This window comes from Musca vetustissima, unplaced genomic scaffold (genome assembly GCF_032173495.1).
Source record: "Musca vetustissima isolate MV318-11 ecotype Yass unplaced genomic scaffold, APGP_CSIRO_Mvet_v1 utg4278, whole genome shotgun sequence".
NCBI lineage: Eukaryota > Metazoa > Arthropoda > Insecta > Diptera > Muscidae > Musca > Musca vetustissima.
The window spans coordinates 3,482-23,721 of record NW_026882057.1 but is presented as its reverse complement, the minus strand read 5'-3'; the positions used below and the strand labels follow the sequence as shown (position 1 = coordinate 23,721).

The 20,240-nt window shown below is 31.7% G+C and overlaps 1 protein-coding gene across 1 annotated transcript in view; it reads right to left on the bottom strand.

Moving 5' to 3' along the window:
- Window positions 1–18,891, bottom strand: part of LOC133328207 (nuclear pore complex protein Nup205-like) — a 42,442-nt gene extending 23,551 nt beyond the window's left edge. Inside the window, exons 1-3 of the mRNA XM_061536758.1 lie at window positions 18,746–18,891; window positions 18,532–18,684; window positions 18,228–18,429 (exon numbers count right to left, since the gene is read on the bottom strand). Of these exons, the coding sequence (XP_061392742.1) occupies window positions 18,228–18,429; window positions 18,532–18,684; window positions 18,746–18,887 (497 nt within the window). The 5' untranslated portion in view covers window positions 18,888–18,891. The remainder of the gene's footprint in view (window positions 1–18,227; window positions 18,430–18,531; window positions 18,685–18,745) is intronic.
- Between the last annotated feature and the right edge of the window lie 1,349 nt (window positions 18,892–20,240).

Sequence of the window (20,240 nt, the reverse complement as noted above, 5' to 3'; positions counted from 1 at the left end):
CAGAAACACTCCTCACGCCCCATAGAACATGTACATACAATTTGGTCCAAATTGGTGCAGTAGTTTTTGAGTTTAGCGATCACGAACATAAATGTAATTTTTATATATGTATATAGAGATACAGTGAGTGTAATAAGTATTTTGCCTCATTACGAATTTGACAAAATTCCAATATATACGTCAAAAGCCAGCATACTAAAGATGTAAATTGAATTATGTGCGATGCTATATGTTTGTGGACATGTTTAGATCTTATTTCTGCAAAAATCACTGCGAAAGACCTATTGGTCTTGAAGATATCGGCTAAAATCTATAACAACCCAAAAATGTTTATCACAAAAAAGTATTTTGCTTTTTACTATTTTATTAGAAAAAATCATTACACCTCGCACGTTTGGTCTTTCTATAACTACCATTAAGGATAACCATATATTATAAGCGATTCGGTGACGATTCCAACAAACCGCGGAATTTTTTCGAGAGTATTTTCTTACATTTAACTTCAATACATTCTCAAGCAATATTTTATGTCACATTTAGTCATTTCTCGTCCTAATATCAAAAATAAGAGTATAAAATATAGTCGTGGCGGATTAAAAACACCCCAAAAATGTTTAGAATAATAAAAGGAAGGTTTTACAAAATATAACGCGAGAACAGGACGTTCAGAACTATTAAAGCCAAAATTCGACAAACAAATTATTTAAAAAATATCGCGAAACCCCATTTGTCTGACTTAGAAATCGTTATTGTCCATTAATATTGATGTAGGAACCAATATATGTGATAAAAATACCAAAAAGGAGGTCAGATTCAAAGATATGAACGGTTCTAAAACAATAAATAAAAAATAAAAACTGTACATGTAGATGGGAGAAAACATCATTCTTCGTCGAGTCCTATTGTCTTTTGAAAAACTGGGGTAGCTGATGGCGAATGCGAATTCAATATTTTGTCTCTGATTAACACCATAAGTTGCAAATAAAATGCAGCAGGAAATACTATATTTTATACTATATTTTATACTCTTATTTTTGATATTAGGACGATAAATGACTAAATGTGACATAAAATATTGCTTGAGAATGTATTGAAGTTAAATGTAAGAAAATACTATCGAAAAAAATTCGCGGTTTGTTGGAATCGTCACCGAATCGCTTATAATATATGCTTATCCTTAATGGTAGTTATAGAAAGACCAAACGTGCGAGGTGTAATGATTTTTTCTAATAAAATAGTAAAAAGCAAAATACTTTTTGTGATAAACAATTTTGGGTTGTTATAGATTTTAGCCGATATCTTCGAGACCAATAGGGCTTTCGCAGTCACCCCTATTTCGTATGTCGTCGTCGTTGTCGACGACGTTTCTCTTTCGACATCACTTCGCATCGACATCGATATCACTTCGACACTGATTTGGTATTCTGTAACACTCATGCGACGATGTCGACTATTTATCGATAATATCAATAAAAACAAAAAAAATTGTTGCATATTTTTGGGCAAAAATGTGTTTGTATCCTTCACAGCACTGTGGCATAGGCCATTATGTCTTGGTAAATGTGCTTGCAACGACCAAAAAGAAACGAGATAGACCCATAGTTACTTTTTAGTATATAGTATGTACATAGAATTATTTTTCAGTCGATTTATGCATGTCCCTCCATTCATGTATTATTTTAAACATGTTACATGTCACCATTATGATCCGAACGGGATGAAATTTGGAAAAAATCCCTCCAATTGGGATGAAATTTTATTTCCACATAGACGAGTCCTATTGACATTGGTCAAAATCGGTTTAGATTTATATATATATAGATCCCATATATTTTTCTTTATTTACACTTTATTTTGCATTAAGTATTGAATAGATTCTAGAATGATGTATCCTGTCCTTGTCCGGTCATGTTTTTTTTTTTAATTTCAAAAAAAAAAAAAAAAATGTTCAAACGCTTCAGTCGTCAACAAAAACTATGACGAAGAAATCTTCGACATCGTCGTCGTCACACATTGTTACGGAATACCAAAAATGTTTCAATAGTTATCGATAAATGTCGACAACGACATAGAGAATACCAATTTGCAAAAGACGACTCTCTTCGACGTCGTTTCGTGTCGACGACGACATACGGAATAGGGGTGAGTGATTCTTACAGAAATAAGATCTAAACATGTCTCCACAAACATCGCTCATAATTCAATTTACATCTTTAGTATGCTGGCTTTTGACGTATGTATTGGAATTTTGTCAAATACATATTGAGGCAAATACTTATTACACTCACTGTATATAGGCAATATTGCCAATTTTTAACATAGCTGAAGCGGAGGTTCACCCCTTTATAACTCGGGAATTACTTAAGTATATGAAAAAAAGTAAATAATTTTGGGGTTAATTGGTCTGTCGTTACAAACTGTTCATGATATTGACCTCCAAACTGTATTTTAGTGAAAGCTGTGTCTACTTTAATGTAAAAAAATGCGTAAAAACAGGTTGAGGAGAACCAGTTTTTTTATGTTCTCTATCAATTTGTGATTAAGTCACTCATTTCACTGTCTTCGTGTCAAAGTAAAACTAGAAGGCAACAAAATGGGGACTACGCCCCTTATGTATCATTTTTCAAAATTTTAACTGCATGTACATTTAAATTATGCTGACATTTTGAAGCTCGATTTTGAGTGTTTTTTGAATTTTACTTCTAGCTTTAATACGCATACAGAAATTTCCAAAAATCGATTATAAGATTATTGTAGTCGAGAATCTGAGTAATTTGATATATATTTTGTGTATGTAGTTGCACAGCTTCAGAGTAATACTCATCGGAAGGTGAACATTTTGTGCGATCACATTTCTAAAAAACCTATTTTTCGGGTCAAATTTTTGGATCTGTCAACTGAATGATACGGGTACCCGCGATCAGTAAGGTTTTTTACGTTTCGGATAATATAAAATCTTCGTTGTGACAATCCATCAATTAGAACGGCGGGAACTGGCCTTCCAAAAACACAAAATTTGGAAAAAAAAAGTTTTTGAAAATATCGCGGATTTAAATGCATTTTCTGTGGATCATTTCCGCTTCAATAAATGACCTCATACGGATTTTGATCTTTTTCGAAAAGAGAACTTTAAAAACTTCAACCGAAAGAGAGATGTACCCAATTTATCTCAAAAATAATGTGAGCTGGCACATCCATGGTTCTTAATGGACCACATTGAAATCGGTATAGATCGATGTATTTTTTTAGGGTGCACACCGAAATCGAATACGCGTTAATGGCAAATGGAGTTTTCGAAAATTATTCGCGTTTTACGAGTTTTTGGGTACTTCAATGCAACATGTTGCACATCATAGGCGTCAAATCAAATTTCGCAAAATATACATGGATTGGAAGATAAACTTCAGTACTTCCTTGAAACCGCATGCGCATCAAATGATTTTGATAATTACGCGATTTAGACGCAATTTAAAATGTATATTTCATAATATTATTTTATTTTAAGATTTATACCTATTTATAGTACCCCAAGATTTGTCGGAAAGGTCTTGATATAATCCGCAAGGCGTATACTTATACACAAAAAGTGATTATTTTTATATGTCAATTTTTCGGCGAAATTCGGGAAAAATAGCAGAATAACCCCAAAATTTTTTTCCGAAATTTCTTGTATAAAATTAAAAAAATAAATATGATGACATTATTTTTTCGAACCAAAAACAAATATTTTTCCTGAATATCTTGTTTTTTTGTCGCTGTGATTTACAAACGCCAACACAAACTTGTTTGGTTTGTTGTCGCTACACAGACTTGTGTGATTTTGATATCATTTGATTCATCTTGGTATTTAGATAATGTAGATATTTTTAAATTAATTTTTAGTATGATACGTGTCATTAATATAATGAAAATATTAACTCCTATTAACTCCTATACTTTTATTATTTTTCTCATATTTTGCGAAGATGTGCAACTTTTTCGCGATGATTATTATATATTCATATTCTTATTTTACGAAGGAAGATATATCAACGTTTTTGTTTTAAAACCTCGATAACTTTTGCGCGCATCAACAAAATATTTGATCGCGAACGGTTTCGGAGTCAGAATATATTTCTCTATATGTGTACCAAAAATCATTGATGTACCACGAAAACAAAAAAAAAATTTGAACGTTTTTTTTGCGAGCACTTTCATGATTTTTGGTACATAGGTTAAGGAAAATATGCTTATTCGAAATCTGTTCGCGTTCACAAATGCATACTAACGAAATCACATTGAAATACGGTTTAATAGTCGCGAAAAACAAATAATATCATGAAAATATCTCAACATAAAATAAATTAATTTTTGACTTGCCACATTTTTTTCAATTTTTGATTTTTATACCCTTCACCACACCGTGGTACAGGGTATTATGTGTTTGTGCATATGTTTGTAAAACGCAAAAGGTATCGAGATAGACCCATAGTTACATTTGAGAATATGCATAGAATCACTTTCTGAGTCGATTTACGCATGTCCGTCCGTCCGTCTGTCCGTCCATGTATTTTTGTGAACGCATTTATGATCCGATTTGGATGAAATTTGGCACAGTTCACTTATTTGGCCCAGGGACTAACCCTATTGAAATTGAGAAAAATCGGTTCAGATTTAGATATAGCTCCCATATATATTTTCGTCCGATTTAAGGTAAATGGTGCACCAAAGTCCCTATATATCGTTCGATTTGCACGAAATTTGGCACAGCGTAATGAAATAAGCCTAGAATTATGTCTGCCAAGTTCTTAGTTTCGTCCGATTTTATGTAAATGGTGCGTCAAAAATTTGGCACAGCGTAATGAATTAAGCCTAGAATGATGTCTGCCAAGTTTCCTGATATAGCTCCCATATATATTTTCGTCCGATTTTATGTAAATGGTGCACCAAAGTCCCTATATATCGTAAATAACTGACACAAAGTTTGAAATTTCTAGCTAATAAGCTTATTTAGATACACAGGTTTTTGTGTTTTTAAAGATGTTTCGATTTGCACTTTTAAAATTTTTAAGAAATTTGGCACAAAAATATAATGCGTAATGAATTAAGCCTAGAATGATGTCTGCCAAGTTTCCTGAAAATCGACGAAAATGCGATAGAAAACCCCTGTTTCTGATGGTGTGTGCGACCTTGAGATGTAAAGGTCCGCCGCTAGAAAATAAAGCCATATAATTCAAACATTGTGTGGCTTATTAAAACCATATATATTTTCTGATAGCGATGACAATTTTATGTAAATGGTGCACCAAACATTCGGCAAATTTGACTTTTTTTACAAAACTGTAAATTTTTTTAACTAATACTATATATCTTTTTGGTACTATTTTTTATAATTAAGAGTTAATTCAGCCATAAAGTTTTTATATATGTTGAATAAGTACAAAACGTACTTAATTGAGCTTAGAGTGATGTCTGCCAAGTTTCGTGAAAATCGGTCCAGATTTAGATATAACTCCCATATATAGTTTCGTCCGATTTTATGTAAGTGATGCACCAAAGTCCCTATATATATTTCGATTTGCACGAAATTTGGCATAACGTACTTAATAGAGCCTAGAGTGCTTTATGCCAAGTTTCATGGAATGATGTGTGCTGAGTTTCGTGAAAATCGGTTCAGATTAAGATATATATATATATATATATTTCCGTCAGATTTAATGTAAATAATGTACCAAAGTTCTAATATTGCATAGATCGATTGATTTTAAGTAATTGACACACCAAGGAACCAATATATGATTGAAAGAACAAAACGTACTGAAATTAGTATAACCCAACCTGTGAAAAGTTTCGTTGAAATCGGTTCAAATTTGGATATAGATTCCACATATATTTTCATCTAAGGTAATTGGTGCTTTTAAGACCCTGTATATCTTTGTACGAAATTTGGCATAGCGTGCTGAATTGCGTCTATAATAATGTGTGCCAAGTTTCATGAAAATCGGTTCAGATGTATATAAAGCTCCCATATATAATATAGTCGCCCGATTTTAGGTAAATGGTGCATCAAAGTCTTTGAAAATCATTCCATTTGCACGAAATTTGTCATAGCGTACTGAATTAAGTTTAGAATGACGTGAGCTAAATTTCGTGAAAATCGGTTCAGATTTAAATGTAGCTCCCATATATATTTTCGTCCGGTTTTAGGTAATTGGTGCATCGATAGGATACATCTTAGGATACATCTTTTGAATATACCCAAAGTGGTGAAGGGTATCATATAGTCGGCCCAGTCCGACTTTACTGCTTTCCTTACTGGTTTGTTATGGTTAAGGGAATAGTTGATGCGAATGCGGTGTTCGTATAAACCGAATCAAACTCTTCCAATAATTATGAATTTTTCGAAGTTTCATTTAGCGGGCAAAGTGTGCCGCTCGATGTACTTTACTATGCAAAAAGCCTAAAAATGACAAAAAAAAATGACGCAACTTGCATACGATTTTTATACGCATCAGATTTCAGTAATCTCCAATGAAAATACACAAAAGTACACCTATTTGAAAAGAATTGGTTAAGAACCGCGGATGTTCCGCCACAATCAATTTTGGATAAAATACGCATATTATTCGCGTATCGATGTATTTTTGACCTATTTTCATACAGATTCGCGAATGTGATAATACAAACATAAATGTATGTAAAAAAAATCCAAGAAACACGCGATTATATACGCGAATTTGTCAAAATAATTTTTTGCAGTTTTTCCCACAATCACGCGGGATTCCACGGCATTTGAATGGATTTCTTAAATTTAGACTCCAAAAATATGTTTTTTATAAAAATTTACGCACCAAATTTTCGTCTTTGGAACCCGATTCCAAATAAGCTACGGTGAGCACATTCATTAGATATACACTAAGCGAAGCAAAATCACGAGTTCTACAATCCTATAATCAGTTTAATTCATTATCTGGATTCGCGTTCTGATTATAAGAAAAATTCAAAAAACACCGAAAATCCGGCTTCAAAATGGCTATTCTTCAACTTAGTCACTGATCACATGTGCGTGCGTTGTGTAGTTTAGCCGCAAATCAAAAAAACTTGTTGGCTTTAACACATTTTCGCCCATTTTTTATATAACTACCATTACAGCTTTGAATATTGGCAATAAATAAAAAGTTATTTATTACCAATATTCAAAGATAGTGACAAGAACACTTCATTTTATAGAATTGAATCTAAATTACATGCAAATGTTCATATTTCGCGAGTTATAAGCTTGCAAACCTCAGTTTCAAGGAATTAAAAATATTTTTGTAATTTCTAGACCTCGGATTTTGCATATTTGCATATTTTTTAATAATGAAGATATCGAAATACTGATTGGACACAAATTCGTTTCAAAGGATTTAGAATTATTTGAAGGGTTCATATTTTTTAATTTTTTGCATATTTTGCATATGCACGATATGCAAAAAATGCAAAATATGCAAAAAATATGCAAAATATGCTAGGTCGATATGCAATCAATATGCAAAATATATGCATAAAATATGCAAAATATATGCTAAAATATGCACGGTATGGTAGGTCGATATGCGATAAATATGCAAAATATATGCAAGAGAATGCAAAAAATATGCACGGTATGCTAGGTCGATATGCAATAAATATGCAAATATATGCAAAATATGCTAGGTCGATATGCAATCAATATGCAAAATATATGCATAAAATATGCAAAATATATGCTAAAATATGCAAAATATTCAAAAAATATGCACGGTATGGTAGGTCGATATGCGATAAATATGCAAAATATATGCAAGAGTATGCAAAAAATATGCACGGTATGCTAGGTCGATATGCAATAAATATGCAAAAATATGCAAAAATATGCAAAATATATGCAAAATATGCAAATATATGCAAAATATATGCAAAATATGCAAAAATATGCAAAATATGCAAAAATATGCAAAATATATGCAAAATATGCAAACATATGCAAAATATATGCAAAATATGCAAACATATGCAAAATATGCAAAATATGCAAAAATATGCAAACATATGCAAACATATGCAAAATATGCAAAATATATGCAAAATATGCAAAAATATGCAAAAATATGCAAACATATGCAAACATATGCAAAATATGCAAAATATATGCAAAATATATGCAAATATATGCAAAATATATGCAAAATATATGCAAAATATGCAAAAATATGCAAAATATATGCAAACATATGCAAAATATGCAAACATATGCAAAATATGCAAAATATGCAAAAATATGCAAAAATATGCAAAATATGCAAAATATATGCAAAATATGCAAAAATATGCAAAATATGCAAAAATATGCAAACATATGCAAAATATGCAAAATATATGCAAAATATATGCAAAATATGCAAAATATATGCAAAATATATGCAAAAATATGCAAAATATGCAAAATATATGCAAAATATATGCAAAACTATGCAAAAATATGCAAAATATATGCAAAATATGCAAACATATGCAAAATATGCAAAAATATGCAAACATATGCAAAATATGCAAAATATATGCAAACATATGCAAAATATGCAAAAATATGCAAACATATGCAAAATATATGCAAACATATGCAAACATATGCAAAATATGCAAAATATATGCAAAAATATGCAAAATATGCAAACATATGCAAAATATGCAAACATATGTTTGCATATTTTGCATATTTTGCATGTGTTTGCATATTTTTGCATATTTTTGCATATTTTTGCATATTTTGCATATGTTTGCATATTTTGCATATGTTTGCATATTTTGCATATTTTTGAGAAGGGAATGTGAGAAGGGAATAGAAAACCAGCTACAGAATCTACTCCAACAGCCAGTTTATTATTAAGTTGCACTACTCATTTAAAAATACAATTATATTAGATTTTATAAATTCAACATTCTTGCTAAAATCTACATTAGACTACACAGAATTAAAATCAATACAAATTTTACTGAGTGGATCTCCCATAGAATAATTTGTGCGATGAAAATCTACATGTAATAGTTGATAATATCTACTAGATCGAAAAGGAGCATTTATTCTAATAGGTGAAATTAGGAAATCAGAGGGAATATTACCATTTAATATTTTTAGTACCATCATAGTGTTCAACATAATACGTCTACTTTTTAATGTAGGTAACCGAATTAATTTTAACCTGCTAGTGTAAGAAGGCAACACAAAATCACTATTCCAATGTAAACCCCTCATTGCAAAAAGTAAGAATTGTTTCTGCACTGATTCGATTTTATCGGAATATATTGCATATTGAGGATCCCATACAACAGAACCATATTCTAATATAGGTCTAACAAGAGACGTGTATAGTTGTTTTGTTATATAAGGATCCGAGAATTCTTTGGCCCACCGTTTTATAAAACTTAATACACCATATGCTTTATTTGGATCCATTAAAATACCAAGATCCACGAATGTTTCAACTGTTGATAAAACCGAACCGTTAATATTGTATAGCCTCATCAATGAGGAATTTTTAGAAAAACACATATGTTTACATTTGTTTAAATTTAAATCCATACAATTTAATCTGCACCACTGAAAAAGGTTATTTAAATCATTTTGGAGTAAAATGGATTGTTTCTCAGAATTATGGGTAATGAATAACTTGACATCATCTGCATACATTAACAATTTAGAATGTACTACAGAAGTTGGCAAAGCATTTATAAACAATATAAAAAGAACCGGCCCGAGGTGATTTCTTTGTGGAACACCTGGGGGTACATTAATCGATTTTGAGAGACATCCTTCAAACAAAACTAGCTGTGATCTATTTTGTGAGTAAGATGATATCCATTTGACTAAGTTTATACTGAAGCCCATATTATCAAATTTATATAATAAGAGTTCATGGTTAACCCTATAAAAAGCTTTACTAAAATCTGTATAAATGGTATCAGTTTGGTTTCGCTGAACAAATCCCTTTATTACAATTGAAGTAAACTCTATAAGATTTGTTATAATTGAAAGACCACTACGAAAGCCATGTTGATATGGACTTAAAATGGATTTTATTTTGTGAGAAATAACAGCAGTAACTAATTTTTCAAACAATTTTGGGATATCACTTAATTTTGCAATTCCTCTGTAGTTTGAGACGTTTGATAGACTATTAGACTTGTGCAACGGTACTATAAAAGATTTCTTCCATATAGTGGGAAAATAACCAAAATTTAAGGAATGAGTAAATAGCAACGTAAGAGGCGTTGCTAAAGTGTCAGAACAATATTTGGGAATTATGCTAGGTATACCATCTGGACCTGGAAGTTTAATTGGTTTTAGAGTATGTAAATTTTTTGCAACATCTTGACTTTGTAAAAAAGGCATATATATTTGATCTATTTTGGATAGCTCATAAGGATATGAGCTTATATTTGGAGGATATGAGCTTATATTATAGGCGAAAAAATTTGCAAAACATTCTGCTATTTCAGAGTTTTTTACAAACTTCTTATTGTTGCATTTCAAAATTGTTGGTTTTAAGGAGACTTTTCTTTTTAAGTTAGCAAACTCATAAAATGACTTCGGATTAGTTTTAAATTATTTTTGATCTTGTTGAGGTAATTATTATACAAACTACGGGACTCTATGGTATATTTGGACCTAGCAACAGAATAATTAGCGTAGTCTATAGATGAGCCTGACTTCTTATATTTTCGAAAAAGTTTATTTTTTAAATTTTTTATACTTGATAACTCACCCGAACTCCATGGATATCTGTCTGAATTTTTAATTCTAACAGTTGGAACACATTCAGAAATAAATGTATTTAGAGTATTATAAAATTTATCAATTACTAGAGGGCCCGGCAAACGTTGTCTTGCCTAACAATATTGTTGATGTATAATTTTCGGCATTTTAGGTTGGTTTTATACCCTCCATCATAAGGTGAAGTGTATATATTTTTGTAACATCTTGGTAATTATCATAGCACACATAGGGTAACATTACAAAACTAAATTTGATGTTTATGAGTGAGTTTTGTTGTTCCCTCCACGATTTAAGATATACATTTTATATTTGCACATACATTTGTACTACTCATAAGATGGCCTAGCGTTGTCCTGCCCCTGTATTCTGTAACTTTTTAACAACATTCGATAATGTCTATTTTACAACAATTTCATTTGTTAGTTTTATTGTTTTTACAATAACAAAAGAAATTTAAACAATATCGAATGTTGTTAAAAGCTACAGAATAGGCCTACTGGTGAAACACGACACCTCCCCTGTTGGCCAATTCTGGCCAATTGCTATCTTCAAACGGTACAGTTGTTGGCAGGAGAGATCAGAATTTAGCGTTTGGCCATATGAAAGCAACTCATAATAAATAATCCCATTCCAGTCCCACCAAATGCATAGCAGAACCTTCCTGGTCGTTAGTCCTGGTTTGGTCACCGTTTGAGGTGCTTCACCGCTCTTTGACCACGATCGTTTTTGCATTGGGTTATCGTATGTGATCCATTTCTCATTTCCAGTTACCATCCGTTTTTAAAAATAAGAGTATCTCATTCCGTTTGGTCAAGACTTCGCAGATGGAAATTCGATCCATTTCATTTTTTCTGTTAATTGGTGAGTCACCCAACCATTGAGCTTCTTTTTGAATCCAGCTTTGTGTGAATGGTTTAATTTTTAGCTCCTGGATGATGTTACGACATGCCTGTAAAATTCCATCGTTCCACCGGTATAATGGATTTCTTTTTCCCAAATCTAATATTAGGGATACTTATTGGGCAGAAATTCTCCCTAATTAGAATTTTTCATATTGACTCAAGTATTCGGATATCCCCACCTAACGGCATCCCTTAATATTCGGTGTTTGGCTGCAATGTTATGTTCGCCCAAGCTTTCAAATATCCCCCATGTAATAGTAATCCTCCTTTTTCGATACTGTGGGGGATTTGGGCACGTTTGGTTGTATATTTGGTAGAATGAATCGTACTGAAATTGTCAATATTGGTTAAATCTTTGAGGTGCCCACAATAGTCGGTACTTTAAGGAGTTCGGTATTTTAGGGAGTGCTTCAGCTGAAGAGCTGTAATGTTTTATTTTGGATGAAGAAAACCTGTTTACAAAAAATTATCAATATTGGTGCAAATTGGTCCGGGTAGCCCCATATAATGATATGCATATAATGATATACTCTTATTGTTCGGTATTTTCTCATGTGGTATTAGTATATATCCATACCCATTGTAGTATCGTATATCATTCATATCATATATCATTCCATGATATTGAAAGGGTAAAACACATTTGCGGAAACATTTCTATTCACGACCAAGTTTTGTATAGCTCCTACATACGGGTCCCGCACCATTTTCGGTTTTGTAAAGAATTTGACGGAATGGATGGATCATGGATTTGGCTTAATGCAATAAAAAGGCGCCATACATATTTCCCGTTTAATTTTCAGTATGTTGAAGTTCTTACCCCCGTTTTCCAATCTACTACACATACTGTGTAACATAGTCCCCATATAAATGTCCCGGCCGATTTAAGGAATCTACATATTAGGAAGTACAAAAGTTCGATCTTAACAACGATTTTTCATGGTATTAAATATATCGGTAGTTGACATATTGAGGTAACATCATGAGACTCTTTGTTATAACAAATGCTTTTTATAGTTGTTCTCTTTCAATATGAACTTAATTTTCTCTGTGATACACATATGCGATTAAAGACATTGACCAACGATTAGGCATATAACCACCATATAATGGTACATTTTAGGTACTTCAATAACAACATGTTCCTATGTTCCTATTATTATTATTTTCAAGAAGAATAATCTAGGGCATGTGTCTTCGAATCAGAACTCTTTTCTGAATCTTCAGATTTTCATCCTTGCATTTGTTCCAAAATGTAAGTGAATTTTATGGAAAACGTGTACATACAATGATCGCGAATTCATCTCAATTATTGTTTTGCATTCTCAGAAAAAAAGTTTCGTTACAATGCCAATTGAATAAAATAAAATATTTTGAAAATTTTCAATATTTGACAAATGAATATTTTTTTTTTTCAAATATTGTTTTTCATAATATTTTTTTTCATAATATTTTTTCTTTTTTGCAAATTTTTCGCGATTTTTAAATTTTTCTCACCTTTTAAACCTTCCCTGAAGCTCTACGAATATTTTAAGACTAAGATAAGAAAAATCCGTTCAGCCGTTCTCGAGTTTTAGCGAGACTAACGAACAGCAATTAATTTTTATATATATAGATAAATTCAAAATCGGAGTGATTCTTACATTGACATGCAGTTGTCCAGTTTACAGATGAAATAAGAGAATTAAGCTTTCGTGTTTGTTTTTTTATAGTTAAGAATATTTTTAAATGAGTCACATGAACTTTCGTTAATTGTAGAATTATGGCACATGGTTATATATAATGTTGGATGATGATTATCTTCTGGAGTACATATAGCAGGAATTCGAATTAATTTAAAAAATTGTGTAAAATTTACAAATACTAGATCAAGGATTCTATCATTACAATTTAAAATATTATTTATTTGAAGGAGATTAATTTCACAAAATCGATTAACAATATCAAATGTATATTGGTTTACATTTGCTTCAGATGTCAACGGCGTAAAACTTTCTGAGTCTGGCAATGAGAGCCACTTTACAGATGGCATATTAAAATCACCAAGAATTAAAATTCTATCGGAATCATTTATAATATTAATAATTGAGTTTAGTGCTGCTAAATACTGATTATAAATATCAAGATGTGATGAAGGAGGTATATATGAGCACGTAACGAATAGTTCAAATTTACCCAATTCAATTGATATGCAGATAAATTCTATGTCAGGAAAACAATTTAATTTAATTAAATTAGTGGAAAATTTGACATCATCTGCAATAAATATTTGATATTTTGAACACATAATTTCACTATTTAACACAGACGTTTTGAGCCAAGTCTCAGTAAACACAATAATGCTAAATTCAAAACCAATGCTATCAGTAAATAAACGAGTTAATTTAGTGTTTAACCCCCTTACATTCTGATAGCAAATGGTAAATAGGTTATCTAGTTTTATGATACTGGTTCAGATCTCTGAGGTAAATGAGCTAAATTATCTGATCTTCCTAGAAATTCTTTAACAAACGCTCTAGCAGGCCAAAAATCTTTCGATATCAAACTTGGAAATATATCATCATGAACTAATATTTTAAATGATGATCTACTTTCAGAGTATGCCGATCGAAGCTTGTAGCATCATAGAAAATAATTACCATTTATTTTTTATTTGATATAGTAATTTATATCCTCAGCCGAGGTATCAGGCGCAAACCTAGACACAAAAACCATTTTCATGACAGGGGCCATTAATAATTGTCTTTGGGTAGGTAGTGGGGAATTGCCAGCTACAACCTCGGAAAACGCACCAGATGAAGGAAATGACAACACATGTGTACTATGAGTAGATTTGACGGTCTTCTTAAGACTACTGTTATCAATACTCATAGCGTTATGAGGTATTGTCACTTCCAATACATCCTTGCTAGCTTCCATGGTTGCATGAGACACGACACTGGCATACGTCTGATCATCAACAGCATCAGTTTTATCCATTTTATCTGACGCTGTTCGTGATACAGTATTCCCAGCAGAAATAGAGGCTTTACGAATAGGCATCATTTTAGTTAGTGCCTTCTTCGAAGACCGCTTTCGTTTCTGCCCAGAAACGGACGGCGACGATACAAATGCATCGAGTTCTTGGTACTTATTAAAAAAAATTCGAAAAATTTTCAAAACGACTTGTTAATGATGGGCGTGTGTCTTTGATCAACGCCCTGCTCATAATTACCTCTCCTACAGGATAGGCGTTATCTACCAAGACCGGATGATATGATCTTAATAGACGTCTTTCATTATTATATTACCAATTTTTTTGCATCGGTCCAAGACCCACAAGTTAAAGACAACCCAAACCATTGTATTTTTTTTACTGCTGCTACAGTCAATGTCGGGAAGGGCTCTTCACGCCGTTCACCGATTAACAGGTTTGACGAGTACTAGCGAAGCATATTTTGGTATTAAAACTTATTAATTCACTTTTCCCGTGGGTCCACACAACTTAGAAGCGGCGTACAAACTCTAATTTGAGGTTTGGGAACATCGTTTTTGTACCAAAATAACCACTAAATGGGACAATTTAAGTATCTTTGCCATTTCCAGGGTAGAACATATTCTTTCACTCAAGACCCGCATGGCCTCTTCAGAGATTATTAAACGTTTTTTCATGATTTATTTTTTTAGTTAATTATTTGTTTTTTGTTTAAAATTTTCCACAATGTTTTTTAGTAAACGGGACTTAATAAATGTAAAACTTATACTTTCTTAAAAAAAGAACTAATAAAAAAAGAACTAAATAAAGATTTAAAAAAGTGTTTTGGCATTCTTTTTCTTCAAATACATTGGATACATTGGAGTTAATTTTTTTCCTTATTTTTTTCCTAGAAATTTAAGAGTTAAGTGTTTAAATTTAGGTTGTGTTGTTAATTACCAAACAAAACACCTAATAAAATACAATCAACATTTTTGAATTTGCTTTTTTACTTTTATTTTTATGGCGTAAAAAGTACAAACATGTACAAACATGTACTCGCTTCTGCTCGCCACTATATATATATATATATACAGTGAGTGTAATAAGTATTTTGCCTCAATAAAAATTTGAAAAAATTCCAATATATACGCCTAAAGCCAGCAAACTAAAGATGTAAAATGAATTATGTGTGATGGAATATGTTTGTGGACATATTTAGATCGTATTTCTGCAAGAATCATTGCGATAGACCGATTGGTCTCGAAGATATCGGCCGAAATCTATAACAACCCAAAAATGTTTATCACAAAAAAGTATTTTGCTTTTTAATATTATTTTAGAAAAAATATTACATAAAACACGTTTTGTCCTTTTATAGTTGCAATTGCGGTTAACCACATACTATAAGCGGTTTGTCGATGATTCCAATACATCACGGCATTTTTTCGTGGGTATTTTCTCACATTTACATTCAATACATTATCCATCAGTATTTCATTTAATATTTGGTATTTTCTCGTCCTAATCTTAAGATAAGAGTATTAAACATAGTCATTGCGGCTTCAAAACATCCCAAATATGTTTAGAATAATAAAAAAGAGGGTTTGCAAAATATAACGCGAGGACAGAACCTTAAAAACTATTAAAACCAAAATCCGACAAACAAATTATTGAAAAAAAATCGCGAAACCCAATTTTTCTGACTTTGAAATTTGTATGGTCCAGTAATATTGATCTAGGAACCAATATATGCAATGGAAATACCAATAAGGAGGTCAGATTCAAAGATATGAACAGTTCTAAAGCAATAGTAATAAAAAACAATACATGAAGTTGGGAGAAAACATCATTATTCGTCAAATCATATTGTCTTTTGAAAAACTGTGGTTGCTGGTGGCGAATACGCATTCTATATTTTATCTCCGATTAACACCATCAGTTGCGAATAAAATGCAGTAGGGAATAAACGGTTCGATCTATTTATTTTCGAAATAAGATGTATTTCTATTGCCAGAAAACCGTCCATATTTTTGAATCTGACCTCCTTATTGCTATTTTCATAGTATATTTTGGTTCCTAGATCAGTAATAATGAACCATAAAGTTTTCGAAGTTAGAAAAATGGGGTTTCGCGATATTTTTTTAAATAATTTGTTTGTCGGATTTTGGTTTTAATAGTTTTTAAGGTCCTGTCCTCGCGATATATTTTGTAAAACCTCCTTTTTATTATTCTTAACATATTTGGGATGTTTTGAAGCCGCGACGACTATATTTAATACTCTGATTTTTAAATTTTGGACGAGAAATTACGAAATATTAAATGAAATATTGCTGGAGAATGTATTGAACGTAAATGTGAGAAAATACTCGCGAAAAAATGCCGTGGTTTATTGGAATCGTTGCCAAATCACTTATAGTATGTCGTTACCCGCAATGGTAACTATAAAAAGACCAAACGTGTTCTATGTTACAATTTTTTCTAAAATAATAATAAAAAGCAAAATACTTTTTTGTGATAAACATTTTTGGATTGTTATATATTTCGGCCGATATCTTCGAGATCAGTAGGTCTTACGCTGTGATTCTTGCAGAAATACGATCTAAATATGTCCACAAACATACTCCATCATAAATAATTCATTTTACATCTTTAGTTTGCTGGCTTTAGGCGTATATATTGGAATTTTTTCAAATTTTTATTGAGGCAAAATACTTATTACACTCACTGTATATATATATTAATTGTTTAACTTATCAAATTTACAGTGCGAAAGAAAAGAAAGAACGGTATAACCATACGGGTTTTGGCCTGTGTTTTACAATAAAGATTAAAATGAATGATAGGTATATGGAAACATAGAAAACACATGTTTTTGACCTGGAAGGTACCTATTGGTTTCCAATAACGATTTTTGTTATTCTTCGTTTGGAAAATCACCATGTTGGGAATTGATCTACACGATTCGACTTCAAAGCACTTTATTAAAAAATACAATATATTGTAGTAGTATTTCGTTATATTTTAGTCGATGTAGTTTGACAAATATTTAACTTCTTGCGTGGAACATTAATATCTTTGCTGTGTGCTCTCTGGCTATATTAGCCAAAATACCCATCTCTCCATAAACTGCATTTTTGGTACATATCATAAATGTTAATGTTTATAGTGAAATACAGACCATAGTTTATATGACTACATTTTCATTCTATTAGATTTTTCATGTAAAAATGTCACTTTTGTTATAAAAACAAAATAATTTCCGACCAAAAATGTGTTCAAACTACTTTGTTAACTTTGTTAAAAAAAAATAAAAAATTTTTGATTAAAAAAATTAATTTTTTTCGTACATGCAAAAAGATCTTCCTTTTTATCATGCCAAATAGTTGAGAAATGTTTTAAGTCATACTCAAACTTACAACAGCAGCTTAAACACAAATATTTTGTGTGATATGTTTGCCCTAAATAATTTTGCTAAAATCAAGAACTAAACAAAAGCATGTAATGGCGATGTTATGTGAAATGTGTATATGATTGTGAATGTTTAAATTATTGTATTAAATCTATGGCCTAGATTACATACTAAAGTAGTTACCTATTATAGAATTTTAAAAATATTCCGTTAATTATGAATTTCAAATATGGATCGAGTCCGGGTTTTCGTGGTCCACCTCCTAAATTTTTCGGTATAGCCGTAGTCACTAGTGCATACAATAAATCAAGTATTCCACAAGTAAGGGGATACTGCTCAAGTCGGCATTCATTTTGCTCGATTTCCATCTCCAAATTGCAGGTTTCTAAAAGGGTAATTTATATTATAACTAACTCAATTTTTATTTATTTTCGCATAGCATTACATTTTCAACAAAAATAAAAATTAAAATACTTCAGTTTCTTACCGTAGGTTATATTGGAGGGAAGAGTTTTTATAATTTGAGAAGCCTCCAAATTGTTCCAAAGTGGCATTGCTGTCTCCTTCGATTTTGCCAAAGCCGTTAAAGTCGTAAGTATATCAGACTTTAAGTAAATAGGAACTGAGCAGCTGAGGAGTCCTAAAAAAACAAAGATAACGATAATTAACTGTTTTTAGGCGTAATTTAATAAGATGCTTGCCAATTAATGTGTAAAGAGGATTCCAATTAGGATGTTCACAAATTGCAATCCGCGCTACCTCATCATGGGACGCTACAGCACGTAATACTTCCAGCACAGCTCGTAAACCATCGATTTCCTGGGGATTTATATTACGATTCATAATACGATTTTTATATATAGAATCAGTGGAAGGGTAAAAGTCCTGTTTCAAATTTCTGCAATATAAATAAAAACATTAAATTATGTATGTTAGAAAAAAACGAATAAGTCGATTATAAAATTCCCAAACGTGGTTTGAACGGGTGTTTGGATTTTATCTCATAGCTAAATTTGTACATATTATTAAGCGGTAAAACACTGCTGAAAAAATCAATATTTCGAGTAGTTCACGTGATTAACAGTACGAATTATTAGAAAATCCACACCTAGTTTAAACAAAATTCTTAGCTAATAATTAAAAGCCCATCTAGGGTTTTAAAGGGTGTTAAAGATGGAAGTAGACAAAGAGAAAATTCAGTACATTTTACAGTTTTTCTTTGACAAAGCCAAAAATGCAAGCCAAGCGGCTAAACTTGTGAATGGTGTTTAAGGTATCGATACTGTAACAGCCAATTATGTGCAATTTTGGTTTCGTAGATTCCGTTCAGGAATTTTTGATGTTAAAAATGCAACTGGCACAGGTAGGCCGGTCGTCGAAAATGTCGATAAAGTCGGAGAAATGATCGAAGTTGACCGGCCATGTTGGCAGTCGGAACATCACCCAGGAGCTAAAATCGACCACACAACTGTTTTAAACCATTTACAATTGGCCAAAATTGGCCAACAGGAAAACGCTAGACCACACCCATCTACAGTCATTCGCCAGAAACTTTGGGAGCTTAGTTGGGAAGTTTTAATGCATCCGCCATACAGTCCGGACATTGCACCAAGCGATTATCATATTTTTCTTGCATTGAAAATTTCTGTAATGATACAAAATTGGTATCTAGGGAAGATTGTGAAAATCGACTACTCGAGTTTTTTGCAAATAGACTTCTTTGAGAGAGGCATTATTAATTTACCTTTAAAATGGCAACAAATCATGCAACAAAACTGTGCATATTTGGCACAAATCGGACATTCCGGATCATGTTAAATAAAGTCCTATAGTTCATATAAAAATAATGGGTTTCTTTTCCCCAACCTAATATATATACATACTTTTGGTTTGACTTAAAAAATAGTGATAAGTGCATAGAATAAGATTTTTATGTTTGCCTAGTACTTAAGGATACCCCCTACCATTCTCGGTTTCAAAACATTTAATTTTGTATTTTGATTTAATTCGAACCTACACTTATTCAAGAATGTCCCTATAAATTTTCAAGTGAAAATCTCAACAACTTTTGAAGATATAGCCGATTTATTATGTTTGCATCAAGTGACAGCAAGAGGGCTTCTCAAACTTTAAACGCGTTTTTCTCCAAACAGCGTTAAGTGAAATATGGTCCAATGTTGTCCACAGGCAACAAAA